At 45.5% G+C, this 23,256-nt stretch overlaps 1 protein-coding gene across 4 annotated transcripts in view; it reads right to left on the bottom strand.

Annotated features, from left to right (window-relative positions):
• Positions 1–16,322: 16,322 nt before the first annotated feature.
• Positions 16,323–23,256, bottom strand: part of PLD1 (phospholipase D1) — a 75,226-nt gene continuing 68,292 nt past the window's right edge. For all 4 annotated transcript variants that reach the window (XM_054074206.1, XM_054074205.1, XM_054074208.1 and 1 more), the window contains 3 exons: positions 22,137–22,290; positions 21,393–21,507; positions 16,323–20,835 (listed from right to left, as the gene is read on the bottom strand). In XM_054074206.1, coding sequence (XP_053930181.1) covers positions 20,611–20,835; positions 21,393–21,507; positions 22,137–22,290 — 494 coding nt within the window. In that variant the 3' untranslated portion in view covers positions 16,323–20,610. The remainder of the gene's footprint in view (positions 20,836–21,392; positions 21,508–22,136; positions 22,291–23,256) is intronic.

The following is a 23,256-nucleotide window of genomic DNA, read 5'->3' as shown; positions in this document are numbered from 1 at the left end:
ACCAGAGCACTTGTACCTGTCAAATCTGGTGGCAAATGTTGCCAGCTTTCAGATGCCAAACCCAAATTCTGCCAGTCTGCAGTGTTGGGAAGTGCTAGGGCCAGGTCTTTCTTGGGGCCAAAGGAGCAGCCATCCATCTGTTTTATGCCCCTTGGGATGCTCAGGTCGAGAAATGGCCCTCGACCATGACCTCGAAATGACAGCTGGATCCAGATGTCAGACCTGAATTTGTGATCTCTTCCCTCTGCACTCAGCAGCCATCCTAGCCCTACAGACGCTGATGGTATTCCCGAGTAAGAATACAAGACTTAAGCTGTCTTTGGAACTGGCCAACCCCCCTCTAAAGCCTGCAATAGCTAGGTAGATTCAGCTCTTACTGTTTTCCGTATTTCCCTTTTCCGGATGTGGTTTCTGCCAAACCAGGTGCCATATATAAATATATATGTATAAAAAATCTGTTGCCTTTGAGAGTACCGTATGGAGGCTGTACTTACAACATCAGTTTGTGTCAGGAGCTTACAATATGCAGAGCTGGGAAGCGGAAACCCTACACATGAGTCAATTGGCAGGCGGATGGGATTTTCTTACACTTTCTAGTTGGAGATGTAATTAAAAAAGAGATAATAAAGTGTATTACAAACAACGGTGTGGTCGTGGGGAGGCTGCATGCTGCAGTTGGCGCCAGAGGTACAGTATCTCTCTGTTGGGCTGGGAGGGACAGATGGACAACAGGATAGAAGGAGCTGCCAAAGCCTCCCCGGGAGCAACAGGATCCGCCGAGGTGGTTGCAGAAGTCAGGGCCACCGCTGTCTCTGCCCTCTCTGCTTGCTGGATACTGCACAGCAGAGGGACTGCATCAGTGGCTTGCTTATTAGCATTATTATTATTCCTGATGGCAGCAGGGCTGGAAAGGGGTAGGGAAGGGAGCAGCAGTGCTGGTGTTTCAGCTTGCAGGGCTGTGAGGGTGCAGCAGAATGTGATTATTTTTTTTGTAATGAACTGCTGAAGTGGCAGGTAGCGGAAGTCGCCAACCGTGGGCGAGGCGCGCAGCGCTGCACAGCGCCCGCAGCGACAGCAGCCTGCCTGCGTTTATCCTCCTCTTCCAAGCCACCAATCATCACTCCTCGATAGCTCGTGTAGTCGTTAGTCTTCAAAATTTGATCAAAATGCTAAGCTCAATAAAATAAACACTATGGACTTTTTCATTGTCTCTGAGAACCCTCCTGAATGGTTAGTGGTGCTGGGGTGGTTTTTGAAAACAGATGTTGCCTGTGTCTGTTCAAACCTAGGTATTGCAGTGTTTTGCTCATAGTTGTGAAGCTGGAAGCAAAACTGCCTAGAAACTAGTAACAAGCCAATGCGAGACTTCCTTCTGCTTTGATTGTTCTCAGGGAGAGAGGGGAAGACAAACAGGATGAGAGAGGATGCTGGCTTGCTCTAATGTGCTTTCCATCCAAGAACACAGGGGATTATTTGTGAAACACATAAGGTTGGTTTTTTTTAAAAAAAAAAAATTAATATGTACCCAATCCTGCAAATAAATGGATTGCTCTGATCCTCAGCATGAATGCAAAGTCCCAAGCTAAACTGTGATTTAATTATAATCTATCTGTGGTCTAACAGAATGGTAAAAATTTAGAAGACCCTTCTGTATCACTGACATGAGAAATGTATAAAGTGATAGCAGGAGATGAACAGAAAATGCTGGTGAGGGCTGCTGCTTGCAGGCTGCTTGGGGGGGAAACAGCAGTCTCAGCAGGAAGGCACGCGTGAAGCGACTGCCCGACGTGCCAGGGCTGCTGTGCAGGCTGTGCTGGTGCCTGGCTGGGCTGCAGGAGGATATCCACAGCTAGAGCTGGGCAGTCTTTTTCTGCAGGAAGCTTTTTCTATAGAAAATGAATTTTCTGAGAGGTTACTTGTTTAATTAATTTTTTTTTTAACAAGGAGGTGTATTTCTGTGTTTCTCGGTATACTGTTTTTCTGCCAGGAGCATCTAAACAAAATCTTGCAGTTGAAGTCACTATGAATCAAAACAGACTACTCAGTGACATTGGCCCAAAATATTTTGCTGTGAGTCAGTTCAGCACAAAACTGTGTCTCTACCTGGTACATTTCCCCCTGGGAATAGCAGTTGGACCTCATTGTGTCTCCCTGTGGTCCCTCTTGCCACATGGTGCTGCGCATCCCAGCCAGCCTGGCTGCGTCATAGGGCTGGCATGGCGATACACAGGCAGCAGCATGGGCAGGGCGCTGCTGAGCCAAACGAAGGCATTGAGCTGCCACATCCCATCCTTCATAAAGCAAAAGCCATGGCAGAAGAGCAGAGCTCCTCCTAGCTCAGCTCCCTGCCTCTCTCAGCAGCTCCATATCTGGCATTTCTACTGCTGCAGAAGCTTGGGACTGTTTTGTGGCAAGTCATTGTTTTTTGCCATTTCATCCTCGGAAAGTGGAGAATAGTGAAAATGTCATTTTTTTCCCCACAGAGCAGCAGCTCCCAGCTCTGGTCAGCCCCAGTGAGCAATGAGGACCATAATGAAGGAAAACTGCTGTTGGCGGTGGGGGCTGATGCCTAGGTCAGTAATTTTGATTTATTCATTGAAGGGCATCAGCTCACAGATAAACTATTCAGGTCATTTGACCTCTGCATAAAGCTAAATTTAATTATCTAACAGTCCCCCCACTGTTAATTATACAATGAAGGGGGTATATGTAGCAGGAATAAATCTAAATGACACATAAAGCCTTGTGAAGCAAGAGCTTCAGGTTCCTTGGGCTTTTGATCATTCCACAAAAGATTAGTGAGAAGAGGAATGAAGCAAACAAGAAAGCATATTTGGGCCCTATTTTAGCGCCTAACACATCATTTATTCCACCAGCATATACGGGTCACTTGTTCCCAATAATTCTGGAACCACTTAGCCCCACGGCTGGCTTCAGTGTGATTTTTCTCGTTGCCCAAGTCCAGGTTGCTTTACCTTAGTGTTTGCCCATGCTGTTAAAGGACTGTGCCCAAAATGAACAGAGGATGCTGAAAAATTAATACTCTGTTAAATGCATAATAATTGGGTTCTAGGTTAACATGATAACATGCAGCTGTGTTAAAAGACACTCAGAAATGAACGGCTACATGTGTCCTAACCTGCATCTATTGATTTTCTCTAATGCACTTTAACTGATTCATTATCACTTACTGATTGCTCATCCTTCTGCTGATATGGGTTCCTCTCCAGGGAGAGAAATGTTTTCCACTGTATCCTTGGAGCTGAGCAGGACAACGAATGTGAACCCTCCCACCAGGATTTTTCCTATAGCTATATACATCCCCCAGCCCCTCTCGAATAGTTAATCGCTTCCTCACTTAGGCACAGTTCAACTACAAAACCCTGTAATCACTGCAGTGGGGGAATAAATGGAAAACCAGCAAGGGCTTTTTGAAAAAAAGAACGACCTCCACAGATCCATACCCAGGGAACAGCGTGCACGGTGGATTTAAATAGCGAAGTCCTGGGCCATTGGAGGGAAGGTAGATGGTGTGCTTCCAAGAGCTTAACTCACCTACATCACCCCTCCAAGCTGCTGTTATTCCCCAAAATATACAGCACTAAGGACCAGCATATGGTTTCCTTCCTGCCCATTCCACTGCAGTTGCATTTGGCTTCTTTTGAGGGCTGCCACCATGGACCAAAGTCACCAAGGGAACGGCAGCCTAGAAGCCTTCCCCAGCAAGCAATGTGCTAAAAGAAGCAGGACTCCTTGCTCTGCCCTTCATTGGTTTATGTAGATCAGACTCCCTATCTGCCTTTCATGAGTTAAAGGAGGCTTTTCCAGGATAGCAAGCACTCACACCCTTTGAAGCGCCGCTATATTATTTATCAGAATACTAAAATTTAAATATAAAATTGCAACTTTTAGGTAAAGCATAACTGTACTTAATAACATGTGTGCCTCCATAGCAGATGCAAGCTGGCATCGATGCCTTTGTTGGTCTCTCATCTGTTTGGCTATGGCATTGGAGGCTTCACATGTTGTTGATTTGAGCTATACCTTTCTGTCTGCTGTTTGGGAACATGCCGCACTAGTGATACAGGACTTTGTTTTGTCAATTAGCCCCTCTCCTTTGTGCCTCTTGTGCAAAGGAAAAAACCAACACATCAAAGGGCAGCTCTACTCTTCAGGAGGGTGTCAAGTCTTTTAAAGTTATTTAAAATGTGCCATTTGTGACTGCTTAGAAACCAATCAAAATCCCATTTTTGCACTGCTTGCAGAAAAACTAATGCAGCTTTGCCCCCAGCAAACCACCTTCCCACAGTCCCCAGAGGAATACTAATTTCTCCTTTATCTCCTATATATGATGTTATCTCAAGGATAACATCAGTATGCATAAGGTCCAGCATGCAGGATCAGAGACGTTCTCCAGAACCCACCAGACTCAGCAGGAAAGTCCTTCAGGGCCCTCTGCCCATGAATACCAGTTTTACAACCCTGTCCATGGGGCGGAACAGCTGCTCCTCTTTTCAAGTGCCTTTTATCAAAATTATTTAGCATCCCACTATGGTTTTCATTATACCAACCAATCTGGAGCTGAGCTACCCTAAGACAACCAGTATTTTTATTCTCTCTTTTCCTCTTTTTCTTGGCTTGTCATGCAGAGCAAAGGCAGCCCCAGGCCTGGGAAACACCTGACCTGAAGTCACCCCCATCCTGGCACTAAGTATATATCGGCAGAACAAGAGAAACTGGCTCTATCTTTTGTCAAATGCAAATTGCTGCGAGTTAATTAAGACACATTTCAGGAACAGTGAGATTGGTCTTTTTAAAATCATAATCTGTCCTGAGGTGTGGGTAGGGTTCAACATTTCTCCTCGGGAAAAGAGTTACAGAACTGAAACTGCACATTGAAGTTAGCAAAGGTGCTGACAACAAAGGTGCCATAGGGCTTTGTTGGTGGCCAAACATACAAGGTGTTCAGCAACCTATGAGAGTGGAGGCAATCCAGGTTAAGAACCATCTTGGCATATATATATATTCTTTCCAGGTTTTAATTGATTTTTAATTTATTATATATTTCATTTTAAAATTTATTTTTAACAATCGGTGTCTTCACTGTAGATTGTGATATGCGTTGTTCTGCAAAGAAGATGGAGTCACAAAGCTACTATGCTTCTGACTTTTGGAAGCATGTGGAATACTTATCATTTTGCCCTGCAAAAGGCAAAAGTCTTTTACATGCAAAATAAAAAGGTTAAAACACAGAACAGACTTTCCAAGCCTGATATTTCAGGCTTCCCACTCCTAGTCAATGACTAAAGCAGAAGCTAGTCAAAAAACAACTGGAGGTACTTAAAGCAACTTAAAGTAATCATTTGAGTAGTGCATAAAGTGTTAGTGTCTGAGTAGGAACACAGGGTTTGAGCCAACTGCTGTTGCATCTCTGTGGAGGCTTGGCTCAGAGATGTTTACTTCCTCATGCCTTCATGGAGATGTGGCAGTCTATGAAAGCACTCCTCCTGGAATTAGATTAAAATGGTTTCTGAAAAAAAAGAGTTTCTAAATCTTGTCATAACAGAAAAAAAGCTTAAAAAGCTAACCCAAACATTCACTGAAGGCTAGACATGCAGGGCACTTAAAAATGCACGAAGAATTTCAAAGGCATGGGACTTTCTGACTTACTGAAAGGCAAAATCATCATCAGAGGATCCAAAAAAAATCACTTCACCACCTCAGAAAGGAGCTACTTGGGCCTGGATTTTATGTACGGAAGGTCTTCTGCATGTCAGGGAAGTGGATGCAGGCTCACTTCAGGCCCAAGAAATCCTGTAGAGTTCAGAAACTCTAATGTAAAGATCACACCAAAAAACTGTAGAAACAGCAGATTTCCTTCAACGTTATTTTTGTGACCCTCAGAGGGCATTCTACAATCTGCAATATGGAACAGCCTTCACTCTTACAAGTCCCCGCTAAAGTCATTACCTACAGATGGAAAATTCCCCTAAATGGTGAAGAGCCTGACAAGAGCCCTGGCTGAGAGGGCTACATCCTCACCACTGCCATTCAGCCTAATCACTAGTGCTGTTAATGCAGCTGCAAATGCAGCAAGAAAATGTGTCTAACCTCTCAAGGGCCGTGACGATTGAACCGCAACACTGAGAAACACTTCCAGAAAGCCACAAAGATGGACAAGCAGAACTATGAATAATGATAGCATGAAAAATGTTCTTGAAACACAAGTGTAAATTACTACTAGGAGGCAAACTGGTGAAGAAGGGAGAAGGGTTCACCTAGCTGTGCAGCATCCCACTGGTCAACAGAGACCTAGAAACGAAGTGACATCCAGGATGAAAAAAACCATGGTTCATACTTGATTCTGCTCAGGGATTTACAGGAAAAAAAGAAAGTAGGTATACTGAAACAAGTTGGTGATTTTAGTGTTGACACATGATTTCTGAGAAACTACCAAAACACCAGACAGGAAAGTAGGTGGTTTTAAAAATGCCTATGAAAGGCATGCTGCATGTTCAGTGGAATAACTCCATCTTCAGTTAAGAGAGGAGAAAAGAATAGGTTGGTCCTCCCAGTGAAGGGAAACCCTGCCCACATCTAAGCCTGCAACCTGGGTTCTCACAAGTAGGTTACAACAAGGGAGCCATCAGCTGGGAACTAAATAGGACAGCAAGAAAAACCTTGGCAAGAAAGGTAGATCAACCCCAAATAACAATGATGTGACCGAGACTGAATTCCCCTGTGTACCACTGCTGGAGTGAGAAGGATGAACTGGAAAACTACCTTTGAAATTCTGTCCCTGCAGCCTCAAAGCAGGTGGTATATTAGAGAGACTTTTAAAAGGATGTCATATATTTAATTAATCTTGGGGTTTCGGAAGTTTGTGGCTCCCGGCATCAGCAGTGCTGTAGCCTGCACTGAGGTTACTGCGAGCTCTGACCCCTTGACAGTTAGAAGATCAGGCCTTTGAAAGCATGTGGTGATGAGTGGGAAGAGACAGACCACAGATGATGGCGACTGGAGATTAACTTCTTTGTCCGTCACTGTGGTCTGACACCGTCAAAGTGGTGCTCCAGCCATGTCCAGTGCAAAGCTCTGGAGAGCTGAGACATCAGACCTGCCGGGAGCATCTCTCATTGCTGTGTTCACAGAAAAAGTTTTGAAAGGTCACATCAAATTTAATATACATAATTGAAAAATCTGTTTTATAGTTTATTTTTGGCGTAGGATCATTTCTTTGATACTGTCATATTAACACCGTGTTTCTCCATACACTGCACTGCTACTGGTGCTTTTCTAAACCAGCCTCTCCCAGAAGCCAACTGAAAGACTTGTGGCGGTGACAAAGGCAGGAGATATTTTTGTGCCATGTCTACTACATGAGATCAAACCTATTCTGATGATAAGTGCCCTCCTCCCTGGTCCCCATCAAGGGGTCTGTAAAACCGAACCTGTGTCAATTCACTTCCAAGTCGTACTTGACCAAAATGAACTGCATCGAGTTGTGTCCTATTGTCTCCCTCTGCTGTGGGTATGTGCATGAGTGAAGGGTGTGTGTAGCTGGTATGTAAGATGGGCTCTGTGATGCCAGTGGAGCGGGATATCTGACTTGCTGTTATGTGGGATGAGGTAGAACTTGCAGCAGAACCTGACCACATGCATAGCCTATTGACCCTGTCCCACGTCCTCCTGTCCTGGCTCTGCTCTGCACATTTCAGTGGGAAAGGTCTCTGGCTATGTGACATGAAAGAAAGGTTGGTGAGGAGGGTGCAGCAATGACTGGAGGGAAACTGAAGATACTTCCCAAACTAATTCATTTCTTGGTATCCATTCTCGGCCAATTGATTTATAAAAAGATATACACTGTGCAGTCAACTGGAAATAATAACTGGAAAAGGAAGAGTGCTGAGTCCTGAAAGGCTGCAGTTTCCCTTACTTGGGATAAATGACAGTCCTGTAATGGCATGAAACAAAGTTACAAGGAGTTTCCTTAAAGAAACTAATAAAAGATTAAAATGAACAGGGAAAAATACGCATCTGTGCCTTGAGTGATGAAGGAGGGAATGGACTGAGTTTGCCCTGAAGGAGTTCAGAGTGACTGCTAAGGGCACGGATTCAGGCTGTCACAGCAACATGAGGTAAACAAGGGGACACGGACATGGCTGAGGCAGTGAGATGAGCCAGATGGGGATGATGAGCCGAAGCTTTGTGCAGTGAAGGTATCTGAATACTGAGGTGGATTCACTGGTGAGCAGCATCATTCAGAGGCTGCTTGGCACATGGTTGGAAGATGCAGTGAGACCACCAGTGCTGCCCGCTCCAGTCCCATTTCCAGTCCCTCCTACCTCACTGCCTCTGTCCTCTGCCCCTTGTCTCACTCCCCAATCCATGCCTCCTGCTCCCCCTCCACTGCCTCCACATCCCAGAGGAATAGATATTCCTCTGGAGCTTTCCACCTGGAGAGACCTGGGTGCTGATCAGATGGAAACACTCACAGTATTAAATACTAAGCTCATCTCTCACAAGCAGTACTTGAACTGATTTCAACCAGTAGTGGGGCCTAACCAAAGGTGCTCATTGCTAAAACTTGTTGGTGAAAACCTCAAGACAAGAGCAAGCTGCAGACAACTCCAGGACAAATCCTCTCTGTACCACAGCACCTCGCCAAAATGCACAAAGGGGACGTGCCAACAGCTCTACACGAGACCTCTCTGCAAATTTTCTCTGGATTATTTAGTTATTAAAGATTATTTCAGTGCTTTAGGCAATATCTTAAGAAGCAAGTTAGACATATTCTAACAGGAAATCCACAATCCCCTATAAAGGCAGGTGGTGGGTTTAGCACTTCATGAGCAATCACATTCTCAGGAGCACCAAATGACACGTACAGCAAAGTATGAGTTTTGCAAGTGATACAGCTGACACAGGCTGTTTGCCAAAAGGAATTGGCCTTTTCCACTGCAAAACTCAGCATTAAGAGCCAGTCTGACTGCTGGTCAATGGCAATTAGGCTGCTAAAAGGTTGCTTTTGGAGAAAAAGGGCTTGACTCCTGTAACAGGTGGGCCCCCTTGTTTTGCCATTTCTCTCCTGTCTCTAACTTGAGCTAGTCTAAAAGCTGAGATGCAGCTGACCTGAAATTACCCATTAAAAATAATGAAAAAAACCTGTAAGACAACTGTAAGACAACAGTTTCTTCCAGGCATGCAAACCAGCCAGTATTGCCTGTGTTTTGTTTCAAGTCCTGATATCGCAGATTAAGCCATTTGGAAACATAAGGAGCACATCAGCCTAATATCAAATTCAGATTAAATGCAGAAAAAGCACAAACAGGAGTCGCTGTTTAATCAGAAAGAAGGAAACATATAGGGTCAAAATGACATTACCTCAAGTAAATGTCCACTTCAGTTTTATCAACAAGATGCTGGGCACCTGGTAAACATATCCAGACAATGAAAACAGAAAATTAGCAAAAAGCCTGTGTACCAGTAAATCCCTATTAATTGCTTTTTGTAGAAATTCGTGTGAACACAATGTTACAGAAGCTATAATGAACAAAAGGAGAGTGCACAAGCCCGTTCAGAAAGGACAGTTCTTCCGAGCAGTGTTTCTGGGTGTTACTATGAGGAGTAATTGGCTCATTTGGGTTTTGTTCCAACTTTCACTGTCTGCAGCTTTTGCAGCTCTTAGAACCACGTGTCTATACATGACTTTTAGTTCTAAGTTAAAAAGAAATTAACAAGTGAAAATTGTAACCTTAGGAAAGCAATAGGATAAGATCCTTGAGAGGGTTAAAGAAACAGAAGATAAGTTCAGATGACCTGAGGGTGAAGGTGATATGTACTGTGAGGTCCTACTTTGAAGAGATCATCTGATCCTGAGGAAGACTCTCCAGCACTTTGGCCTCATTCCAGCCTTGCTATAGCTTACCAGAAGTAAAATATTGGAAATGTGTGTGACAGCTTAGATTACACATCATCAGAAACAGACAGGATAATCTGCTACCAGCTCCCTAAAAGGAAATCTTTAGCTAACAAATATGCTCCAGCCTTTTGAGCTGGCAGATAATGATGAAACAGTGAATAAAATATAGCTGGGTTTCAGGGAAGCGGTTGATATGGTGCCATGCATGAGGCTGCTTCACCGGGCCAGAGCGAGTGGTGCACAGCAGGAGGGCTGCTTCTGGCATGACTCGGCCAGGAAGCGGAAGAGGAACGTGTCGGTCTGGTTTCATGTGGTGTTGCAATGCACCACGCTGCAGCCCCAGCGCCACGGTGACAGCATGGGCTGGTGGACGTCGTGCTTCTCACTGAGGGGTTTCATCACGTCCATGCATCACCTCCACGGCCCTCCCATGACTCTACAACACATGGTTTTGCTAGAGGGACCCAGTGGTGGGTCAAAGAAAAGTTTACCTGTTTACAGAAAATCCCCAGCCTGGAAGATCCCTACCCTTCAAGGGGAAAAATAGTATCTCCGTGTCTTCAAACTGCTCTGTACTATATAAAGCTGTCAGATTTTCAGGGCAGGGGAATACTTTGGTTTTCGGTCCCTTAGCAGCACAGGATGCTGAAAAGGTGCACCACCGTCCTGCAACATCAACGCATAATAGTGCTGCTGCTGCCGCCACCATCACCACCAATAACAGAGGACAAGAAATAGTGTTCTGAGTCTGTACTGAGGACAGGAGAGCTTTATGGACATGGACAATTTGATTTTGCTCCTGCTGAGAAAATCTCTGTTTCAAACAGCACATCATGGTTTGGGAAGGACTTCTCCTGCTGACATTATGAATAAATTCTGCTTAAACCTTTCTGGTACAGTAAAAATAATAACAATGAAATGGCAAAACTCAAAGTATACAGACACAGTGGAAACCAAATTTGGAATGATTTAAACAATTCAGGCATTTTTAGGACCATAAGCAGGTAGTGCGACTCACCACACACTCACACAACCTGAGAGCTGGCAGTCAGCGTGGAGATTTGAATGAATGATTCATTATTCCACACACGCTCTGGCTCCTCTGCCACTCCAGCCTGTACCCAGCTGGATCTCAGGAGAAATTCCTAGAGTGTAAAATTGTGTATAATGTGATCATTCTGCAGCAGGAAATAGGTTTGTAAGCATTCTTAGCCAGTACAATTGATGTCATACAGATAAGGTCTGCAAGGAAACAAAGTGGAGATAGGTATTGCAGCGAGTCATTTGAGAGGTAATACAGCCCTCTGGGAGCAACATTTTAGGCAGTAAATGTATTTAAGCCCAAACAAGTGAGGCACAGGCAGTATTTAATTTTTAAGTGGCTCAGTGTGACCATGTTCAGGAGGTTCAGACTGGAGATCAGGAAAAAATTGTCACAGAAAGGGCCATTGGGCACTGGAACAGCTGCCCGGGGAGGGGGTGGAGTCCCCATCCCTGGAGGTGTTTAAAAGACGGGTGGACAGGTGCTCAGGGGCATGGTTTAGTGGCAGATAGGAACGGTTGGACTCGATGATCCAAGAGGTCTTTTCCAACCTGGTGGTTCTGTGATTCCATAAAAGGAAGGCACTGACCTGCAGCCTTTGGTGCCAAATCCGGGCGGAGGGGCACCCCAGGGACTTTGCATCCCTTTAAGAGCTGCTCCCACGGCAGGTGGGGCACGGTGGAGGAGAGAGCCCGATGGGGTTGGGGGATGCAGCCTCAGCCTCCTCCTCCTCTCCCTCCTCCTCCTCCCATCCCGCAGCCGCCCGCGCGCCCGCCTCCCTCTGGAGGAGCTCTTCGAGCCCGCAGCGCCCTCTAGAGGCCCGCAGCCACCCAGCCCTTCCCCGCAGGGAGGAGAGAGAGCATAGAATCACAGAATCACCAGGGTGGAAGAGACCTCCAGGATCATCGAGTCCAACCATTCCTATCAGCCACTAAACCATGACCCTCAGTATCTCATCCACCCGTCTTTAAAACACCTCCAGGGGTGGGGACTCCACCCCCTCCCTGGGCAGCCTCTGCCAGCGCCCAATGGCCCTTTCTGTGACAATATTTCCTGATGTCCAGCCTGAACCTCCCCTGGCGGAGCTTGAAGCCATTCCCGCTTGTCCTGTCCCCTGGCACTTGGGAGAAGAGCCCAGCTCCCTCCTTTCAGGTAGTTGTAGAGAGCAATGAGGTCTCCCCTCAGCCTCCTCTTCTCCAGGCTAAACAACCCCAGATCCCACAGCTACTCCTCGTCAGACTTGTTCTCCAGCCCTTTCACCGCTTCATTGCTCTTCTCTGGACATGCTCCAGAGCCTCAACATCCTTCTTGGAGCAAGAGGTCCAGAACACAGGATTCGAGGTGCGTCTCACCAGTGCCGAGCACAGGGGGAGAATAACCTCCCTGGTCCTGCTGGCCACACCGTTTCTGATACAAGCCAAGATGGACTGAGAAGCATCTCTCCACAGCATTGATTTCTCAGGTGAGTTTAATTCATCGCTGTGCATCACCTTGTCTGTGCATCGCTTCGCATCACTTGGGGACACAGCCAATACAATCTTGATGGCAGGTTTTACCCAAACTGGAAGTCAAATCCTAGCAGGTGTGGAGAGGGACACTTGACACCCACCAAGAAGTCCCCAGAGGGCTGTAGGATGCAGTTCAGCTCAACCCCACATCCCTCAACCTCTGGCAGAGCATCTCTATGCTCACCTGGAAACGGTGGCTGCTCTCCTCAGGTTGTGGCAAGCACAAGAAGAGTTAGGATGAATGTTGTCTATAAGTGACCTAGGAGTGAAATCACATTTTATTGTGGCCCCAAGGAAAGATAGCTTACATTCCTACATGTAATTAAATGCACAGGTTACATCTAGACAATGTAATTCTGTTACCAGTATCTGGTACACCCTTTCTAGCCAGTACCTGACGATCAACAGGCAGTTATATAATTGTACGGTTCACCTGGGCTTTGCCATATAGAGGTCGTGAGACACCTGAGGACAAACATCATCCAGCCTCTGTACTGTGCTGCTCCGTGGCTCGCGGCTACTGCCACCTCTCTTTCTGGAATTCCCCACTTCCACATCTGACACTGGTCAAAATGGGGCTTTACTGCATAAAGAAAGCTATTAATTACACCTAAAACTAACTGTATACAGCACCTCATTCATATTTCTGAAGTTACAGTGCTTTGTATTTTATCTCACAAACCATGTACCTATTTCAAGAGGAAGTCTATCTGAAAAATGAAAACCTAAGATGTAAAGAAAAAGACCTCCAACCTGAAGTTTCTAACCCATCTTTCAAGCTGAAACTGAAAACAGACCAAATCCTTTCCTTAGGGATACATTTTCTGTTTCTGTCTTGGACACACAACACGCATGTTGCAGCCTGCAAGTGTACTGAGGCTCAGCTGGGATCCTTTAATTTGTGCTTGGCTGGTAAAGAATGAAATAAGGAAGGCAACCCAGAGAATATAAATACATTTCTGCCTGTTTTGTGAGATAAACCAGAGGAATCGGATAAATGCTGAAGGCAGCACACCAGGAGCAGGACAGAGCGCCAAAGCCGGAGGCAGAAGGAAGCTAGGAAGATTGGTGTCTTTCTGGGTGACAGCCCTCCCTGTCCCCTCTCTTCCAGCTGGTCCCAGCTCTCCCATCGCAGGAAGGACAGGGAATAAGACAGCAGCCATCTGTCTGGAGACACTGGAGCATCCGTGTGACACGGCTGCTTTATAGCTGTGACTTTTGCAGGAACATAATGAAGCGTACAAGGATCTACCGGGGATAAGAGGAGCTGAAGACCGAGGTGGTAGGGGTGGTAGGTTGGCAGCTGCCTGGATGGTGTGGTGCACCCAGGGATGCTAAAACCCCTGTGCACATACTGCACAGCTTGGCACCGGTGGTTTCTCCAGCTGAAAAGATGGGTCTAGCTCTTACCTGAATTTCTCCTGAGCCCACACCACCTTCAGCATTCTCCAGCTTCTCTTCTCAACAGGTGAGCTCCAGCAGGACTTCAGCACTCCACTACCTCATTAAACACAAACCTCTGGTCCAGGGCAGACTTCCCGGCAGGTTTGTACTGTATGGACAGGCCATTAGTAGAGCACTACAAAGCTCCTGAGCAGCGTGCAGAAGGCTTCTCTGCTTCCACTAGCCACCAGTAATCTCCAGATAATAGAAACCTTTGAAGCCATGATAAGACTATCTCCCCGGCCTCCTCTCCTTTGTCCTCAAATGGGAACAAACAGCATTTTTAATTATCAAGATCAAGCTGACTATGGAGAGATTACTCATCACTGATTCTGTTTATAAACAGTTTCCTTTGCAGAATAATTTCTTTTTCAAGAACTTCCCCCCCTTCTTTCTCCAAATTAATTTTCATCCCAGCCACGAGCCTCAACAGAAAATCTTGCCATAATCATTTTGAGCTAAATATTCTGAGTAATCAATCAAAGCAGTGGAACCAATTTTGAAACTGTCACTTCTAATTTTTCCAATAAAAAAACTGAGCATTTCACTCACAGTGCTGTTGCGATTCAAGCTTTTAAAACCTTTGCTTCACTGCTTCAGAGGTGTACTTGAAAATCTGAAGAGCCTGCACAATTACAGAGAAACTAAACCAGATTGATTTTTAGCAGTCAGAAGAAACCTGGTTTTTCATGTGCCTTTAGACCCATTTCACAAAACTTCTTCTTTCTTCCCTACTTTCCTGCTCTGCAAAAATAACTAAAGAGTATTAGTAATTTCATACATGCAAAAAGGCTCGTACTAGTTAAAAAGTTGACACATTATTGAGAGCTCAGTGCTCAAATGCACGGCTAACAAAGGCCCGAAGAGCAGATCTGCTTGGTGCCAGCGTGGAAGAGAGGATTTCTCCAGACTCCAGCACAGGTTGCCTGTGGACACAGCAATGATGGAGGAGCTGACCTTTGAGAGGAGGCAGGAATAGCCTCTGTACAAAAGCAGCTGGTTAAATCCATCCTGGAAAGAATAAGTGTATTAAACACCAGCGATTGCGCTTTCTGTACAGGGTAGGCGTGGGCTGCGTTTCTGCACAGCGAGAAGCCATCAAATTAGATGCTTTACAAGTTGTTCATCAAGTGAACACTTTGGCTGCAGGAGAGGCAAAGGGAGTTTTGCCATTGCCCTCACTGGAGGCAGCGCGTTCCTGCCTCTCCGGCACATCTTGTGCTGCGTAGAGCCCGTAGGCTGGCATTCACTTATGTTTTTAATGGGCTGATGGATGTGGAAGAAGTTGTGCCCAGTAAAAACATTATGCGCCTACTTGTGGGAGATGGAGAACGGCAAAAGCAGCAACAGTGCCTGCAAGCTCAGCTCTCCTTCATGCCTATGGGGCCTCTACATCATGTAGGAAAGGGAAAGAATCCTTCCTATAAAAAAATTATACCTAAAGTATCTAGATTCAGGACCGCCCCGGTTTCACATTAATTTCGCACAAGCTAGCGTTGAGATAACACGGCCCTCCTGTGCTGCTAGCACAGAAGACAAGCAATGCTGGTAAGACAGAGCCGGCACCATCTGCCAACCTCCGCTGCAGCCACCATGCGTTACCCGCACTGCTGCCAGCCAGCGGTGACTGGCAGGTCTCTGCATCGCTCCTCCTCGCCGTTATCTTTGCTTGCAAGACCCCATAAGCGTGATTCAGCAAGCAGGTAACTAGCTGTGAGATGTCTGAGCAGCCGCAGCAGAAACTGGTGGTGTCAATCAGCAGCTGCCTGCCTTTCACCAGCACCCCCCACCCTGCAGCCCTGGCTCCCTGAGCTTGTCTTATTGAGTTTATCAAGTTTGCAGATTGGATCTAGAGTTTAGAAGATACAGACTACCCTTTGGCATTTGAGGAAGGAGATGAAACCTAAGAAACAGAGAAGTTAAAATGTTTTCGGTTTGCAAGAGAGCTTGGAAATGCCACTGCTGCTTTATTCATCTCTTCTCTCCCCCTACCCCCACCTTCCCTTACCAAGGACAATAGGAATCTGCTTTTTCCTCTCCTTATGCTGAATTTCCTTTGCTGAAAGTTAAAGGGGATGGTGGCAAGTTAATTCTATTTTGGAGACAGGTTATTTTGGTCTGTGCCTCTTGTAATGCTTTTGGAGTATTAAAACTCCTTTAAAACAGGATTTTAAAATTTAAGAAGTTCAATTTTCTCTTTCTATGCTCCAACAATTTCTCTCATTGAGGAAAAAACAAATGACTCAAATCTAGCCATTTTTATTGTGATTCTCGGCCTTTCCCCATCACGTCTTGGCTGCTGGGGCAGCACTGGCCATGCAAGGCAAGGGCAGAATTCTGCTCACAAGGAGGATGCAGCCACAGTCCCCAAAACAAGCAAAAACGAGACCAAAGCCAAACCTTTTGACATTATGTTCAGTTGTATTTTCAGTCCATTAATGCACATTCATTTACCAGATACAGACAGAGTGGAAAGGAAAGCGATCGTTAGCAGAAATAAGGATACAAAATTCAATTCCAGCAGCCTTCACAGAAGGGATATTCAGTGTTCACAACTGCACCATCAGAAGGCAGAGATGCACGGAGACCTCCACTCGCATCTGAAGTGGAAGCTCTCCTTTTGTTGATTAGTGTAGCTAGAGACATGATTTAGAAAAAAACCCCAAACATTCCCAGAACTGTGACTTGCGACACCTTTTCTCATTCCCCAAGTGTCAAGAAAGAGGTAAGCTGGAATTATTTACATGGAGGAGGATTTTATGAAAACACATCAAGAGGCTAAAAATAGAATAATCACAAATACTGGAAAGCACAACAAAAAAGCAGGCAGGGAAATTTAAAAAAAAAAAAAGAGAGAGAAACCCCAAGAGGATCATTGCATTCAGTGGTCAACGTACAGTTTAGTTTGTAGGTTTGCTCCGCTCTGATACACCTTAGTTTTGCAGGCTTAATCTGATTCACTGCCATGGTGTTACACTCCTGGTTTAAACCTCTATTCTGCAAAGCTCCTGGTTCCAGCAGGATCTCAGCTGTGCAGAAGGGATTGCTTGTTTAAAAAAAATTGCAGAACGAGTGCCACAAAACGTGAGAGTGTATTCACATCTTGTGGGCCACCCAAGAGATGCCAACCTCTACCTACATACCTACTCCGAAGACCACCTGCTTTCTTCATCTTGGCCATCATAGCATCCTACAGCCCAAGTTCTTTCTGCAAGAAAAACAGTGCAGCAGCTCTGCAGCTGACAGAGCTGTGTCAGTCTACACCAGTGTGGATTTAGGTCTTTATATTTGGCAGAAGAAAGAAACAGCATTATCCTAAAGGACCACCGAGGCTCTCATGTCAGTGTTTCCACAAATGCAGCTTCTGTGCACAGATTACTATCCCGTGACTGTCATAAATAGAAGTGACTTGTTACACTGAAACAATAGCAAAGCACATCTGAGCTTGATTGTACATAGATGTTTCCTTGGAAGGAATAAAGATACTGTAAATTATTAATGTCAAGGTCCCAGTGAGGCAAAACCTGCACTGAGGTCTCCCCCAGGGACAGCACCAGCATTGCAAAATCATGTTGTGAAACTTGATCAAAAGAAAGTAAAATTGTGTATTTGGGGTTGAATCCAGCAAAGGTTGCATCGAGTCAAGTGATGAACTGAGACCATGAGACCAGAAACTGAGCTGAGCATTTGCATCTGCCACAAAACACTGGAGTTGTTCTCCTACAAATTATTTTTTAGTGAAGTTCTTGCATATGATGACATTTTATCCCTCAGTTTTAAAATCATGCATTAACTTTACAGTGAAACATTTATCCAGTCCAACATCTATACAGCAAAACACATTTTAAAATATCAGACTATTAAAAAGAGATGATAAGGAGCACGAGTTCTCAAAGTGGCACATATTAAGGAATAAATAAAAGAAAAAACAAGTCTTCTACTCAGATTGAACTACAAAATAAAGTCTGAGCCCGGAAGAGGTTCTCATTTTCTAGAGTTCTAACAAATAAATGCCGCGAGAAACAGTCCATGTTTCCAAGTTTGCTAGTGCTTGAATCCACATCACTTGTTGCAGTACTGTGTATTTGCGAGCTATCCTCTCCCGTTTGAGGGTATTAAAAATAAACCCATTCTGGTTTACAGACTAAGAAGTAGTGATTGTTTAGGTGCAGAAAATAACTCTCTCAAGGTGTTCCACCTCACAGGCTTCTTAATATAAGAAATAAACCAGGTGATGAGACCCAAGGAGCTAGCTCCAAACAGCACAGCCCACAGGTACGAACAAGAGTCACGCCTTCACTGAACACATATCCAGCCCCATCATCCCTTTAGGACAAGCAGTGCTGCATCCATGGTGGGGTTTGGTGGTCCCATGAGCCCCTAAGGACACAAAGGCCTCTCTGCACTTTGCCAAGGCTGCCTTGCACACCTTGCTTGCATTTGAATGGTTACTAAATTCCTGGCATCAGGAATTTAGCATCAACACAGGGAAGGGATGTTTGGTACAGCTCCTCTGTTCTCACAGAGGGAAACCTCCTCCCAGACAGAGAGCCAATGTGAGGCCCATCTGCTACTTTAAGAACGAAAGACCTTCTTAATTAGCACCTTTTCATACAGAATCAGTCAATTAAATCCCTCCTCCGTGGCTCTGCTGTGTTGCTTGGGACCAGCAGCCATCGGTGGGCTGTGTGTTGCAGAACCTGTGTGGTTCTTCCCCAACACAACCTGGCAGAGGGGGAATTATGCCATTGGATTTACAAAGTCCCAATAATTGGCTATCACCTTAAAAGATAATCTAAGGATAATTTAACAATTACAAGAATCTTTGCTAATATGAGGATGGGGATAATAAGAATACTTAGAAGATGACCAAGTCTTGCACATCTTCAAGGTTCAGGTGTAGGGGGAGCAGCTTGAATGCATCCTTTTTGCATGAATACAGATCTGTGTGACTTGAAACGGTTCTCTGACAAGCTGTAATTGCTTAAAGGTAGCAGCTTTGTTCAAACTAAAACAGCTAAAAACATATCAGGAGAGAAAAATCTCTGAACTAGCACTGATGTGAAATAACAAGGCACCTCTGATCTTTGTGGATTGCAAACAATCGGGGCACATATTGCTCTGGCTCTGCAGAGGGTGACCCCAAGTCAATTTTTGTAAGGAAAAAAAAAAAAAATCAAGGGAATATACTTATCTGCTTACAGAGTGCCAGCTAAAAGTATCAGCCTCCTGGACCAAAGTTCTTCATCACATAAAATGTTGCACATGCACTTCCAACAGGCTAACCACAGCTCAGATGCACCAACCAGAAAGAAGTGTATATTGGCAACTGCATCTACAAAAAAATGAGCGTAAAACAGTGGAAACTGTAGCAAGAGGCTGAGACTCGGGGTGCTGTGGAAGAACATCTGGCATTGTAACTTGGGTGATGCAGCAGGTACAAGACTATCTGGTGCCTATTTACAGTTCTGAAGACAGAAGGTAAACTGCTAAAATGTGGTGCCAGCTATGTTTTGGGGATAGCTAGGTTACTGAACTCAAGATCGTGGCTGTTCTAATAGCAAAGTAGAACAGAGACAAGGCTTTGCTAACTGCTCCTTTTCCCCCCTCTCATTCACTCCATCTGCAATGTGACACATCAGCTCAGTTTGAGCACCGCTGGTCTGACACTTCAGCACTAGCTTGATGGCCTTTCTTTTCTTTTTAAGGGACGGAAAGATAGGTCTAACTATGTACTGCAACTTAAATGCATGAGCGGATGACCCAGAGCACCAAGATTCGTTCAGACCATGCTGGCTTGCGATTTTCTGTCCCATCATACACAGTGCTTTGCTTTCCTTCAGCTCAAAAAATCTAAGGCTTGAGTTTATACCTTGATCCTCTCATGGAAAAAGCCTTCATGCACAGCCTGAACAAACTGACATGCTGCACTGCTGCAAAGACCAGCAAACTCCAGTGATTTCCAGCAACTCCAGCTCCTCTGAGGCTGCCCTTTGCAAGACCCAGGCGTCATGCTGCATGTGAGGAATGCTGATTGCTCTAGCTGTGCTACAAACAGGTGCACTTTTTTTTTCTCTAGAGGGGAGAAGAGACCAAAATGCTGATTCTGATACAAGATTGGTAGTCTGTTTCTGTTGAAGAAGTAAAACACCTACACTTGGTAAGCTGTAAGGCAGCCCAAGGCAGCACTGAGCAGCACTTCCCAGCATTGCCAGAGGTACAAGATGCACTCTGATGGCACATGAAAAAGATGAGATGGGGGACTCCCACAAGCCAAGGTGCAGATACCCAAAAGCCTTAGAAGCATACGCAGCCCATGAATCCTGCACAGTTACAGCACGATCACAGTACTTATGCAGCCACAGTACAGAGCTTGCAGTGGTAACAACATTCATTGGCGTGTTTCCTGTCCTAGGAAGTGGCCTGCATCCTTTAGGTGCTCAGAATATGTCATAAGAAGTAACTCCTCAGAGGATACACTTCTCATTTGTCGTAATTTCCAAGTCTTTCTCCTCCTCTCCTTTGCTAGTGTTGATTTGCTTCAAGTTCCTCCACTGAAATCCTTAAGAAAGGCACATTAGTTTGGTGGAGATCTTTTCTGCCTCCTTTCCAATAAAAACTTTCCAAAATCCCATATAATTCATCAATTTGTCTCTGGAGAATCAGACTTCAAATGTAAAGCAGTCTGCATCTTCTTAAGTCCAAACCTCCATGGGTACCATGGACTCCTTTGTTCCGACAGAGGGAAGCAAGTACTCTTCCTCCAGAAAACGAAAGGGGAATTGTACTAAAAAACCACGAATTTTTTTTAATTCTTCTGCTGCTTTTGCAGGATCATCATTCGCTAATTTGGGCTTGTTGATGAAATCACGCAGTTGGGTTAAATTGTTCACTTGGTCACTGGGAAGGCATCGAAAAACCTGATCAAAACAGAAATAAGTGGCATGTCAGTACCAAGATTCTTAGGAACTCTGAATTGCAGTAAGACCAAAATGTACAAATTCCCCCGGATAGGAATGACTTGATTAACAGCTCAAAGAACAGGGAGGGATAAGCTATGTGTGTCTCTGTGATACGGCTGGAGTAGGCAGAGGGGAACCCCCAGGGCTTTTTCTGATCACTATAAAAGCTCATTAGAAAGCAGAAGTAAAATTTGCTTCTACTCAAGTTACGCTATGACCAACTAGAAGTAGCAAATACATCGTGGCGATTCATCAGAACTACAGCTGATACAAATCAAAGGCAAAATCAGAACCACTGCCTTCTTGTGCTGCTGTCATAATTTGAGGATGCACAAATTCCAGTTTCTTTTTTTCACAGCTCTTCCATCTGACACTACTTGTTCCTTCAAAGAATCTCTGAAGGTCCAACCCTAGGAACTGGACCTGCTGCCCTTGACCTACCCCCATGCTATGTCTCCCATTGCCATCTGCCACCATGCAGGAAGGAAGGAGGGGAAAGGCGCTGTGACCCTCACCTTGTCAAAGATAGTGGCATTGCGAGCTGCCGTAGCAATCCACACCTCTTTGAAGAATTTGTCACAGACAGGATCCTGGTGTTCTGGATTGAGATCACAGCCGCCAAGGACAACCCTGAGAAGACAAAGGATCGATGCTCACAAAGGCTGAAGCATTGGGCATTCCTTGCCTTGAGAAATGCCAGGGAAGGAAGAGTTTCCCTGGGATTTGCCAGACTCTGTGCTCCCAGTGCCCTCTCCCTCCCGTCCCCAGCAATAGTCTGTCAGCCTTAATGCTGCCCAAGTTTCTTCTTTATTTTTCTCTGCAATAACTGTCCAGATGGGAAATAGAGAGTGGGGGCGAAGGAAAGAAGAGAAAGGTCTTAATGAAAAAACAGCCATGTTAGGGGCCAGATGGCTGCTCCAAGTGAGGAAACTTTCATTAGAAAGAGACATTGCCACCCAAAATGAAGAGAGTGTGAAAACAGGATCTGGCAAAATATCACTGTCTTGTTTATGTGCTCTCCTGGTGAAATCCTTCAGCAAAACTATTTGTAAGTCAAGCTGACAAGCTGAGGACAGGAACAGCATGAGAAAGGCTAATGCCAGTGAAATAGCAGCAAAACTCTGGGCTATATCCAGGCCAGGCAATGCTAAATCCGTGCAGGCAGCAGCAGCAGCACTGTTGGTTTGAAAGGCTCTGCCTGCAAGCTCTGCCTGCCTCCCCACTTGCTGCCTGCATATGGCCAGTTCCATGCATCCCACCTGAAGCATCGCAGTCTGAGGGACTGCGCAAACTTTCCAGCGCTGTAGTCCTCCCCATCCATCACAGAGGGGACAGTCTCCGTGTCCTGCACGATGATGGCCATCTCACTGTCCCGCTTCCCCAGCATGCTGCGGTCATTGATGTTGGCAGAGCCTGGTGAGGGGAGAAATGAAGCAGTGGTGATGCACGACTGTTGTATGAGATGCTCCTGCACACACTCCATCGCCCCCCGTCCCAGCTCCCAGGCCCTCTGCATCCCTCATCTCCATGGGGGACCATTAATGGCTTCACTAGGTAAAACCCTGACCAGAGGACTTCTTTATGGAAGCAGATCCTGAGAGCCAAGATTTGGTGGAGGGGAAAAAAAAAAAAAATCCTAATTTTTCAGGCTTCAAAACTCCAGGCTTGGAAGAATGTTAAACCACAACCAAGCTCAGACAACACTGTCGAAAGTTTACTCTCAATGTAACTTCCCAGGTGCTTCTGCTGAAGGATGCCACAGCTTTTAAAGATCTTAACTGCATTTGGTTTGGATACCAAATTTATCTGATGCAGGGTGGGCTCCATGGGTAAATCTGCTCTTATCTCTAGCAGTGTAACAAGGGAAAGTTTTTCATTTGTATTTTGAAGGCAGGAGTTTTCAGGAGGGGGATCTAGGAAGGACACCACTCCTTGCTGAGGGTAACTGACATTTAGACCCTCCTGTCCTGCTGGGACCACACTTCTGGGTCTGCAGACACAAGAGCTCAGGCACCGTTGCTGTCAATGCATCAAGGTAGCAGCAGACCCCAGGGCTCTGGGGGACCTTCTAACCACAGGAGATATTTCCTCTCTAGTCCTTGCCCTGTGCTTGCTGTGGCACTACTAAATGTTGTGTAAAATTCAGAATCCCAGGGAGAGGGGTTCTTTCCAGAAGGATGCTGAGGAGACACCTTCCCTGGTGGTAGGGACCCCATGGATGCCCTGTGCAGAGCTCCCTGCTCAAACCCTGGGCAATAACCACTTCAGCCCCCAAAGCCGCTGGAGGACAGCAGACCTTTCCCCCATTGCATTTCTACTGCATGGCTCTGGCTGTGCCTCGCAGGGAAGGGGGTGGCCCTCTCCCAAATGCACTCCCTT

Source organism: Cuculus canorus, chromosome 9 (assembly GCF_017976375.1).
Source record: "Cuculus canorus isolate bCucCan1 chromosome 9, bCucCan1.pri, whole genome shotgun sequence".
Classification (NCBI taxonomy): domain Eukaryota; kingdom Metazoa; phylum Chordata; class Aves; order Cuculiformes; family Cuculidae; genus Cuculus; species Cuculus canorus.
Note: the sequence above shows the minus strand (reverse complement) of the source record. Positions and strands in the feature narration are given on the sequence as shown.